The sequence below is a fragment of the Ascidiella aspersa genome, chromosome 2 (genome assembly GCF_963924565.1).
Source record: "Ascidiella aspersa chromosome 2, kaAscAspe10.2, whole genome shotgun sequence".
NCBI classification, from domain to species: domain Eukaryota; kingdom Metazoa; phylum Chordata; class Ascidiacea; order Phlebobranchia; family Ascidiidae; genus Ascidiella; species Ascidiella aspersa.
Genome location: NC_139448.1, coordinates 4,673,446 through 4,686,019, shown reverse-complemented (window position 1 = coordinate 4,686,019; position 12,574 = coordinate 4,673,446). Strand labels below are relative to the sequence as shown.

Genomic DNA, 12,574 nt, shown 5'->3' with positions numbered 1-12,574 from the left:
TTGAAACTATAAAGCGTACACTGCACAAAACGAACAGAAATAATTAGAAAGTATACGAAAAAAAAGGTTTAGACTGTTTGCATATTGAGGCAGTCAAATTACAAGTTCGCAGTCACAATAAAAACGGCTAAAAAAATTCATTTTTAGATTAAAAGGAGATTAAAACAAGTTCTAGATATAGGCCTACAAGGAAGAATAGCCTAACATTATGCTGTTGGTACTTGTCTAGGACAGTTGTTGCCGAATTTTTAGAAGGATTTTATTTGGGGGACCACTTGACATTTCTTAAATGAGAGTTTTGTTTTAATGCGAACGCTTGTAACGAAAAAATTAGTAGAAGGAAAAAAAGTCACAACATGATAATCGTTGCAAAAAGAAAACTATTCATACCAACAGTAATGTGTAGCGAAGTTTGTAAAGATTGGCTCACTTGTTTCGCTATTTCCCATTAACTTAATCTTGATTGCGTTTGGATTAAAAGGTTTAAATTCACGCTTTTAAAGATTCGAAAACGTTGTGAAAACACAATATGGGTTTTAGGTTTTACAACAAAAAGTTAGCAATTGCACAAAGTAAGAAAACAGTATTTATTTAAGCACAACGATTTACTAAAATATAAATTAATTATGTTTTTAGTACAGTCTAGGCTAAATAAAAGAAGAAATAACGCTTGACATTAACGGTTTCAAGTTACTGCTACACAGTGAGATAATAAAGGTAGCCTCTTTCGAAGGTTTTGAACGTTTTAAGAACGCAAAAAATTACAACAAATATTTCCAAAAGTTAGCATTGCACCGAGAACACTGCTTACGGTTCACCCTCTAACGTCAAGTCGATTCTTTCTTGGCCGCTCCTTTTCTGAAAAAAAAATAATAAAAATAATGGCGAAGCAATCCTATGTTTGTCCGCTATTTTGCATTTTATTTAAACACCGATATCCGATATGGAAAAAATTACCGCAAAGCGATGCGATACCAAATGACGTCAATACTATGCAGAATAAAGTAAACTAGATGAAATTAAAAAAAATGTCAAACGTGATTTTTTCCAGGTTTACGGTATTTAATTACATCCAGTTTTTAACCTACTATTTTGTTGATAAATTTAACTTTCAGGTTAAAATCGCTGCGGTAACTGACAAAACGATAAATTTGCTATTGGATCGGCACCGATACCAGCCTAGTATCTGACGAGTGCCGATGCTACCACTTGTTATCAGGCATCAGCTCACAATGCAAAAAGTCGACGAAAAATCTTACAGGTTCGGCGGTGGAAGACGAATAGGCCGTGGCCGCAGTAAAAGCGAATGTAGCAAGCCCTTTGGCTCGACAATTTTCTTGATGTTTTTTGTGATGCCGAGAACCGTCGGCCTTTTCTCTTCGGGCATCGCTTCGAGTGCTTCGCTCAGGACGGCTTTTGATTGGTCGTCCAGAGTTTGCCTCACGTCCAGGCGGCCAATCAGGTCGAGGCAAGACGCAAGGACCTTGGTGCCGTTTAGACCAAAAGCGGAAAAATTCAGTCCAAGGTTTTTGATCTGAAACGGTAGTACACGAGATAAAGGTCTGAGGCCAGTTGTTCTTAAACTTTTTTCACCGCGGATGCCGAAAAATTTTTTTGCTTCGCGTGGACCAGGGTAGGCAAAAATTTGTTAAAAAGATGACGTCAAAAATTGACGCCACATTGTAAACAGACGTCAAAAATCTGCTGTTTCGTTCCGTTCCAAAAAATATAAAAGTGATACAGTGTATAACTACATTCAGTGCAAAAAAACTTAACCTTTTAACTTAACTCTTGAAAATTGAATACTTTCTAAATGAACACTACTATTTCAATTTGGCCTTCATGGAACCACTAAAGTTAGTTAATGTACCCCCAAGGGGTCCATGGACCCAGTTTAAGAACCCCTGCCGTAAGGCGATCTTGTCGGACTATTTAAGGTCAAGGACATGTCAAGGTCATGACACTTGCTTTGTTTAGATTTAGTTTTCTTTTGCAATGCCTATGGTCAACGACTTGACTTAAGTGCATTTACTAGCCTCCACCAGAAGTGTTTTAGTGATATTTGAAAGCACGCCGCCTACAGACAGACTTGGAAAACTAGATATTGTGATACTCTAATTCAAAGATTTAGAGCAAGATGTGGTTAATTTCAATTCGATTTCAGGTTTTACTCTAAAATGCTACTTAGTCCAACGGCAATTTTAGTTTTAATCAAAAGAAACAACAAACTTTAATTAATACTCTTTGTCAGTACAAACATTTGCGAAGGAATTCTTGCCATTCAAATTACCAAAAATAAATTAGGATTCAAACCAAATTGATTATGGAATAGTATAAATGCAATTCCAGTTTAAAATTCAAACCTATTATTTCTACATTGTTTTCGTTTATTTTCTAGTTTTCATCAAATCGGTTATTCAAATTCAAAGGTAGTTTGAAACAACTGAAATATTTTGATTTTAGTTTTAGTATAATTTGAAAAAACTGAAATCTTTGAATCTTAATTCTCGTGCGTATAAATGCTAAAACTCAAATGTTAAACGTTAAAATAAATTTTCTTGCCCAAGTCCGCCTACCGGGTATTTTCTCAATCGCAGGCCGCCGACGATGTGTATGACGTCAGAATCAGTGACGTCATTTTCTCCGACGTCCAGGCTGTCGCAGAATTGCACGAGCTTTTCTAAATGGCGCCCGGCATTTTTCAGCTTGCACATTGTTAAGCTTAAAGAGGGCATCTGTTAACATAAATTAAACCGAGTGATGCTCAGTCAGAAGTATTATAATATGGTTCGGTTATATATTATGCCCGGCAGCAATAGCTTATTTCATATATTAAACCGATTAAAAAGGTTAATCAACGATACACACCCATACATGTTCAACAACTGTGATCTATAGCCATTCTGAAGCTGCTTTTTGACCAAAGATTACAGCATACGTATCAATTCATACTAGAAAAACACCTAGCCTGTAGTGAGGTTCGAACCCACGACCTCCGGTCATACCAGGACCGTCGATAGGAGCGAGTCGAGAAACAACCATACGCAATGCTTGCCACATTCTGTTAGTACAAGCAAGTTCACACTGAAGGGGTCTACAGTGTCATGTTATTCCATGAAAGACACACACACATACGTGTTCCCTCCCAATGTGTATTTGCTTGCACTAACCTTTTTTGGCTTAGCTTATTTATGCCGTAGTACCTCAACACTATTTAACTATAAGGCCCATGTAATAAAAAGGTGTGGCATCTCTTTTTTAGGTCTGCATATGCGCCATGAGGTAATAAAAGGTTACGAAATACTGATGTAGGCTTGATGTTGGCAAAAACTATTTACTTGATCACAGCAATAAAATATTCGTCGGACTTTCCGCAGGAGACCTGTCAGGCAGTTTATTAGTTTTTTTTTTTATATATATATTCAAGAATAAATCTCCAGGCGTTTTTTCAATTATTTTTTTCCTTTTTTTGCCAAAGGAGCTGTTTCTTTGATTACTTACAAATTACAATTGAATATTAGTGTCAGTGAGTACATATTAATCCATGTAAAGGAAAGATGCGTTAATTTATCTGCTGAAGTGTAGAAGTGATAAATAGCCTGTATGAAGCAAAATGAGTTACAACCGTTATACGCGCTTTGTATTGACTTTGTCTGACACTAAGCAAGCAAAACTAATAGTTTGAAATGTTTACCAAACAGAGCGTTGGTGTTTTTAAAGTTTACCCGATGTAAGTTTAATGATTGACCCTCGTATCAAAAGTTTGGTTCTCAAATAACATTGTGCAAGGTAGTTGAAAAAAATGAATGTTTTGCTCAACGTTTTTACAAGAACAAGATTTATTTTCAACCTTTTTTACAATTATATATAAGATTTTAGAATACTAAGATTTATTTCCAACGTTTGTACCAACAAAAAAAGTTATTTTAATGTTTTTTACAATAGTTAGATTTATTTTCAACGTTTTTCACACTAATAAGATTTATTTTCAAAGTTTGTGACAATACTATTTTTTCTAGACATCAGTGATTCTTAAATTGTGTGGCTCGAAAGATTCTCAAGTGTGCAACGAGTTGTTTTTTTGGAATTGAAAAATACCTCATTTGACTTGCAATACAAACACGCTTACATATTTGCACTATTTTAGAAAATTGATATTTAGTATATACTCATGGCCTCTGTATTAAGGGCGATAGTTAAGGTTTCAATTTGGCTGTTTCATAGAAAATGGTCCACGAATATTTTTAGAATTTTTTACTGTGCCACAAGCTAAAAAAGTTTGAGAAAGTTTAATAAAAAACGTTTGGCCATAACCATTGCACTTGCGAATTTGATCAATTTTACTTAATTGGTCACGGTAACAATGTTATTTGCTATCCAAATATCGGATTTTAGAACAAAATACACAAGTTTACACCAAACAAAAGGCCACTTACTGGCTGGGACCTTTGGCTTACAAGATCGGCAATCCATTCAATGTTTTTCTCTAAATCGCGACTGCGTGACAAATCCAAGTCGTTCACATTGTGGAAAAAGGGGCCTATAACATCTTTCAAGCCACCAAAGAATGTAAATTGCACGATTAATTGCTGCATCTAAAAAAAAACAAACACAAAAGCTCTTAGCAAAATTTCTCGGGTTTAAAATAACCGCATTCTTGTATTTATTGCTTTCTCAATGTTTTAGTGAAATGTACGAACTAATAAATGAAACTATTCATACAACTTTTAAAAATATCTTCCTTTTTTAACCTTTACATTTTTTAATTGATTCATAATTCCAATTTTCATCTCAATGTAACTATTTAGAGACCAACAGTTTTTTTTAAAAGAAAAATTCTAAAATTTAAAAAAACTAAAAAACTAAAAAAGCATTTAGAAAAAATATTATAGAACCTAAAAAGCTAAAAAAAAATGGGTCAAAATTTTTGAGACTTTATGTTTAATCATTAAAGTAAATCAAAAAGTGGCAAAACGTTACCGGTTCTTTTCTTGTTTCAACTGCATCTGCCAGTGCTTTTAGGCCAACTGAAGTTAATTGTTTAAAATCAGCTTTCAACCTGTTAATGTTGCGTATTGCATCAGCAAAATAAAGAGCTGAATCATCCAGTAGGGTTCCCTCGATGAGTAGATAATGTAACTAGAAACAGTAAAAGTTTTTACACTGCCATTTTTTTAAGCCATTGATAAAATTCTAACTAACGTAAATTATAGATTATGATGGCCAACCAGTGTTGTAAACCTATAATGACTTTGACATAAATAAGTCACTGTTTTCAAATGACTTGCCTTGACGTAAGTCTTTTGACCAAAATTACTAGCCTTGGACTTAAATCTTAGCGTCAAATAACTTGGGTTAAAATTAGGTGTTTTATTTTAAAAATTTATTACAAAATTGAGGTATTTATCTCAAGTTTTACACATAAAAGTATTAGATTGCTTTATGTTGCTGTTTTTTGTTATTCTTCAGTTGAATTATTGCTCATAATTAGACCAGTTACCAATTTTATTGGTTTATCGTTTTATTATTACATTAGTGGTTTGACTTGGAGAGGACTTGCGCTAATAATAACTTGACTGGGACTTGACTTATGCAACTGATGGCTTGGACTGGGACTTGGCATGTTGTTTTGAAAGACTTGACTTGGAATCAAGTTATTACACAGATGACTGGGACTTAAGTTATTTCAAAATGACTTGTATACAACATGGTGGCATACTATAGCAAAATCCAGTCCATAGAAATACATTACACAAATAATCTACAAAAGTTTGTAGAAGTTGTTGATTATGAATTCTCATTAATTGTCTTTGTGCCTCGGTGTATCAACCTCACAACTACAAGGTAGATACTGCATTCATATAGAATTGTTCATCTGGATGCTTCTTATTTCTGATATAAATTGACTCGGTTTTCATTGGCTTAAAGCCAGCATGCAAAGCAGCCAGCGAGCCGGCAAACAACAACCGTTCTGTTTATTGGCTAAGACAAGACTAACTGGTTATATTGATATAAGCTTTTGCATATGTCGGTTGAAAGTTTGCAAAAAAGAGGAAAGGCGACACCAAAGAGCGGAAATGATTTATAGCCCAGAGCTTTTTTGGCAGCCGGGAACTGTGACAATAATGCGTTCACACAGGTGAAATACTTTTATCTGTTACGGAAATATGTGTCACGATATAACATTGATCATGTGTGAAACAGCCGAATGCTCTGTTCTCAGAGTGACAGCGAGTGTTTGGTAAAAGGCATGAAAAAGTGACAAATCATAAATCATAACATATTTGATAAATACACAGCTCAAAACACACAATACAATTATGACGCTACAGATTCCATAAAATTTTTACCTAATCTATACTGCTCTCATATGTTTTTGATTTTTAAATAATTTGCCTATTACTTTGCTATTTAGATGTATTTTACTTTACTTTCAGGAACTGGCGACACAAGTGTAAGCAAAATATATATTTCTTAAAAGATGTGTGATCCCATCATCCTATGTTTTACTAGGGTTTTCAACTCGTTTTCAAACAAAGAGTTTTATTGATAATTGTTTACAAAAATTAAGATAGCAACCCAAAATATAATCATATTTAAATCGACAAAAGTGTTAAGAAAACTAAGTGTTTAGTTTAATTTCTTCCAATATTATTCCAATACTGCAATTTTATTGTTTACTTAAAGAAAAAAACTACCAGGCCATAGCAGAAATATATTACAAAATTTAACCCAAATAATTTTATTATATGTAGTTAAAATGTATGGTTTTGATTTCTTGATTTAAGGGACAAAGAAAGAAACAATAAAACCCAATAGAATAATATGGTTGTATGTTAATAGAAAAATCTTGTCGAAAAACTTGTTCAAAATACAACTTATCCATGTAGTATTCACCAGCTCTTCTGTTATAAATACAACTTACCTTTGCATTCAGCCGGGCAATCACTTTTGCCAGCACAATGAGCCCATGATTGGATAGATAGCAATTTTGCAACACTATATGATTGATTTGAGGCATACAGAAAGACAAGACAGAGACGGCGTTGTCCCGCAGAAAATCATGCGCCGTAAAATTTTCTTTTCCGATGGCAGTCAGCTTTGCAAAAAATTCACACATCTTTAAACAGGGTTGCCACACATTTTTATGAAATAAATTCATCAAAGAAAATTTACAGGCTTTAAAAGACCCGAAATTGGATGGCTAAATGTGCTTTACAGACAAATGGTAGATAAAACAGTATAAATGCTAGTAGTCAACGCAATAACAAGTAGTTTAAATTTTGTTTTGTTGTGGCAATTTTCAAACACATAGGTTTAACTGCACAGAAAATAAACTCTAACACTTTGGGAAAACAAGTTTTAAAGACATTTTAAGGTTCACACACCAAAGGGACATTTTACTGGGATCTTTTTATTTATTTTGGTAAAAGTGGTTGGTGATAACTGCCATGTCAGTCTGCTCAACTCTAATAAAGGCCCTTATAAACTTACTGATATATAGAAATACCTACTAAAAAGTGTAAGAACCTTAAATATATATATAACATTTCAAAGCCAGCTAAACAGATTTATGTTACCTCTGGATCAAAAGTAACAAGTGTAGTGGGAAAATCCTTGTCAGCAGTTAAGGTGATGGTTTGATCGTATTCCATCCTATCTTCCATGAGGTTGTATGTGGATACATCAATCGCAGGTACAGCGTCAAGCAGTCCTTGCATTTCTTTTAATGCCAGATCATCAATTAGGTTTTCAGTAAGTATAATCTTCTTAATCTAAAGAATAAAATAAAATCTAGAGATTCCAAGTACATTATTACTAAATCTCAGAAGGGATGTTATTGCAAACATTCTGACAACTAAAAAGTTGGGTATGTTTTAGGTACTCGTTTAATAAAGATAAAGCCATTTTGCATTTTTAGTTCAATATTGCAAATCCGGAGTCACCATCAATATTTGCTTACCCAAGCTAGAAAACGATATTACTAATTAATGTATGACTCAAGTGTTAGGTATGTACAAATATAAGTTTAATTGCAATGAAATGTTAAACTAAACAAATTTAATAAAGCTCACTATATATATTTTGTTGCATATTTGTTATGTATGCTTTTTTATATCAATTCAATTCAACACAAAATCTGTCACAAACTGGCCAGTGCTTACAGTTATCAGGCTCTTTATGAAAAATTTGACAAACCCTGAATCTCGGCAGCCTTCTGGTTACAAGCATTTTGGGCCTAAATTTTTTGTTTTTCTGGTTGCGCCTCTAAACTTGAATGATGTGTACACCTAAGTAATGTATCAACCTTGCCATGTTTGAGTGCTCAACTAGGTTAGTAACAATTAAACTGGTCAACAAAGAGCTACGTCGACTTTTTGTGACATTAGCAAATACCTAAAGGGCATGTTAAACTGATTTAGGGCGAAGATCAACACTGATGTTTCAAAATTACTGACACGTTTGAAAGAAGATTTGCGTTGCTTTAAAAGAACAATGTCATCTGAGGTTAGGTTGCAGCTATCCAAGTCCAAAACTTCCACGTTTTCAAGAATGGACAGTAAACTTTGAAATTCTTGATTTTTGAAGAAATGACAAATTTTCAGTACCTATTAAAAAAATACCGAACTTTAGAAAACAAGAAAGTCTTTGGCTGAAAATTCAAATTTAGAAGCAGCAAAACTAACCCCAAAATATGGATGATCCAAAGCATCCAAAAACAATTGAAAGCAATCCTGGACAAATTTAACTTCAGAGTATTCGCCAACTTTAGATCTCCTCTTATAATCTGAAATGAAAAGATTTTACCGATGTTATTTACAAAATTTTCAAAAAAAGTTTTGCCTTGTACAAGATAAGGTACCTTTAGTCACAATGACCATGTTGATGGGCTCTTTTCGAAGGTTTAAGATATATGCCAAACTATGAACCTCGCTTGGTAAAATGTTACTTTTGAGTAAGATTTCTGCTGTGAGTAACGAAGAAAGCTCAGGTCCAATTTGATCATCGTTGAGTTCATGCAGCCAGCCGCAAAGACGTAGTAATTTGTCGTAGCGAATCGTCTCATCTATTTCGGTTTCTTTGTTAATATCATCAACGACGGTTATCGCAAATTGCTTGAGGATTTCTAGTTTTTCATCTCGATCTTCGCATATTTCCAAGTCGTCATTCAGCATCAGTTCGGTGCACATGTCATAAACTTTTATGTTGCAGACGCCGAACACAAACTTTGTAACGACCTCGTAACGACTATCCTCCAAGTGATCTATTTCCGCTCGGAACTCGTCAACAGTCAAAAACATGATCATGTTAACAGCGGCAAACAGCTCTTGCCAGATAAGATGCGAAAAGTTGCTCAACTTGTGCCGGTCGAAAATGTTCACGACAATTCCATTCACGAAAGTGACAAGAAACGCCGCAAAAACATCCTGGTCGATTTTGGCTTTACGGAAATCGGCTTCGGTAAAGATGATTTTGGTGCGGCTGAATCCGTACCAGGCAAGAGCTGCAAGCTTTGCAAGTTTACCACCTTTATTGCGCATATGCTCGCTGCTTTCGTATGGGCAAAGAGCTTGGATGAAAGTGTCGGTGAGCGACACGATTTTTACTTCACCTTCGTCCACCACATTTCTTAGCAGGACTAGTACGATGATTATGAACTTGGCTGGGACATAGCAAGAAGCAGACAGGCTGGGGTTGCTTTTGAGGTGAGCCAAGACCTTTGCAAGGACTGATTCATCGCGACAGAGTTGTCTGCACATATTTTCCTGCGCCTCTGGTCCGAAGCCCAAAACATCGATGACAAAAATCGGCCTCAGCTCGTGATGAAGCTCGAAAAACTGCCTTGGACGCGAGGTGATCACCTTTTTCGCCAACGGAAACAAAGTTGCCAGAAGAAATCCTTTAAAATATGCATCCGGTGTTGCATTTTTGTTGAAGTTGAAACCAGATTTTCGAAGGAATGCGTCGGTGTTTGCTTCATCCAGCCCATCTTGGATAATTACAACTTTTTCACCTTTTCCGATCAGTTCAATAAGTACTTCATTAGTGATGGTTTTATATTTAAGTGCCAAATCTGTGTCAGTTAAGACCAACTCCAGTAATGTGAGTGACGTTTCGAAGTCAACATCTCTGAACTGGACGTAGAAGATGTATTCACATTCTGGGAACAATTCTCTATCCAATATTAACTGAACGATCATCCGAGTAAGAGTAGTTTTACCAATTCCAGCTTGACCCACAAGCGCGACTATGTTACCATAGTGATTGACATATTCTTCCTTTGCTTCATCTGTACCTTGTTTCTGAGACTTTTCTTTGGCAATATCAGCAGCTTTGTTAAACAAATCTTTGAGCTTCAAATTGGACTTTTTCTGGTTCAAGAGCATCTGAAATTCGGCCCTGCAGTTGTAGTGGTATTTGCGATCGAGTCCTGAAATGTCTGTTTGTTTTCCATGGTGCAAGTTGAGATCTTGCAGCTGTAAACTCCAGTTGATTTCAGTTTGTAATTCAACCGGGGGCAAGTTTCTTCTTCCAGCTACTTTCTTTGCCTCAATACGAAGGTTTTCTTTGAGGTCTCCCAGTAAATCTGCAAATGCACATAAATGCAACTTTAGTTTTTAATGTCAACCACATTTTTCATATTTATGCTGTTGCTGCTAGACATTTTATTACTTACATATTGTTTGTTGTATGTAAAAAATAACTCTTTTATTTTTCATTAAAAATCCAATGTTTTGATGACCTTTTCAGAGAAATCTTTTTCAGGGCAATAAACTTGTAACACACCAAATAATATAAATAGCAGTGAACCCATAATAAAAAACACAATGAAATCTGGCTTACAAATCAAAACAACATATTTTTGCTAAGTTGCGAATTCATTGCCCTGATTCAGATTACCTGAATAGGTTATTGAAACGTTGACACATTTAGTAAAAAAAAAATTTCACACAACTTTTTAGACAAAAAATTTTTAAAGTGCTTCAATTGTCATGGTTAACAACAATATTCTAATACATTTAGAAGTGGGGAGATTTTAGTGGGGAGATTTTAAGCAGCAAACAGCAAAATATACAATAGTTGTTTTAAAATACCATTTCTATTACCAGTTTAATTTGTTTGTAACAACCAGACTAGAAAAAAAAATTAGTTTTAAAACATGTCATAAAATATATGCTATATATGTAAACAATTTAAAGAGCCTACCTTTCAGGTTACTTGAATCCTTTTTTTCTAAAAATATAAAAACAACATTTTTAAAGATCCTTCAAATATATATAACATAAATTTTGCTATTACGCGCTATCAAAACTATATTATACATTCCTGCAATAATGAAAAGTAAACAATCATGTAAGTTCAATTGTGCTAGACATTTTTAAATGTTTGAAGTAGAATTGCCTTCTTACCGGAAGTATTAAGATTGTAAATAATTAGAGAATTGTCGCAGTGAATGGGAGAGTTAACAACTTGACAGTGTGAAATTACTTGCTTTTTTAAATCATCAGAATCATCAGAATCACCTATCAAACACAATGATGATAACATTACTTGAATATAATGGTATAAAACACAATGATCATCAATTTCCATTTGGTGTTGAAATAAAATAATATCTGTATCCCAAAAGTTGTAAAACTTTTATAATAATAGGATTTAAGGCTTTAATAGGACAAAATAAAAAAGAGGGATGCTAAGGTGCTTAATATTTAAATTTTAAAATCAGTTCAGAAAAATCTATGCTTTTCCATTTGCAAAAAGCAAGCAAATGAAGGTGAATTAAAATCCATTATTAGCGAAAGTGTTACTGGACATAGTAACATATTAACGACTTTTTTGGAAAAATATAATCCTTTGCATAAATACCAAAATTATTCCAGTAAATGGCTAAACGTATGCAATATATATACAGGGTTAGCACACATTTCAAAACATCAATGACATTTTAAAGATAAATTACTTTTTCAGACCAAAAATAGGACCTTTCAAAATATTTTGAATATAATGTCGAAAAACACAGAATGAATGTCATGGTCAACATCAAGTGGTTAACATGTTTATTTATGTCAATTTCAAAACATATACTGTACCTTAAGCTTACACTAATAGATTCAAAGACTATTGAAATACTTTTGGGAAACCATAAGACTTTAATAAGCAAATCAGTTCAAGGACAATCAAAGACATTTAAAAATTAAAATACTTGGTACCAACCCTGTACACATCTACTATATAAATATATATATTTATTAAAACCTTGATCTGTTGAGGCTTCAGGGTTATCCATCTAGAGTTCCAGACCATGTACAGAAATGATGGCCTGAGTGGCTTCAATAGTTTAACCTTTCATGTTTATCTTTTTAAGTCAATAATAAAAAATTATCTTAAACAAACTTTAAAGCTTAAAACGTTTTAACATAAGCAATGTCGGTTTAATTGAAGTAATACTTAGTTTAGCGCTGGTCTAGAATCCTAACACATTTTAGTCACGAAAGGGAAGTACGCAGTTCGAAATTATTTGCGTAATATCTCCGGAAGTAAACGCGATATTGATCAAGGGTTGTATTGCTAA

General features: G+C 34.0%; 1 protein-coding gene across 1 annotated transcript; it reads right to left on the bottom strand.

Annotated features, from left to right (window-relative positions):
* LOC146163253 (uncharacterized) lies at positions 1-12,289 on the bottom strand. The gene is made up of 13 exons (XM_083383029.1): positions 12,259-12,289; positions 11,412-11,525; positions 11,209-11,235; positions 8,864-10,588; positions 8,688-8,788; positions 8,460-8,609; positions 7,581-7,775; positions 6,926-7,099; positions 4,981-5,139; positions 4,437-4,595; positions 2,577-2,735; positions 1,260-1,534; positions 1-858 (listed from the first exon to the last, which is right to left on the bottom strand). Exons 1-13 carry the CDS (start codon positions 12,287-12,289, stop codon positions 828-830), a joined length of 3,300 nt encoding a protein of 1,099 aa, XP_083239155.1. The 3' UTR covers positions 1-827.
* Between the last annotated feature and the right edge of the window lie 285 nt (positions 12,290-12,574).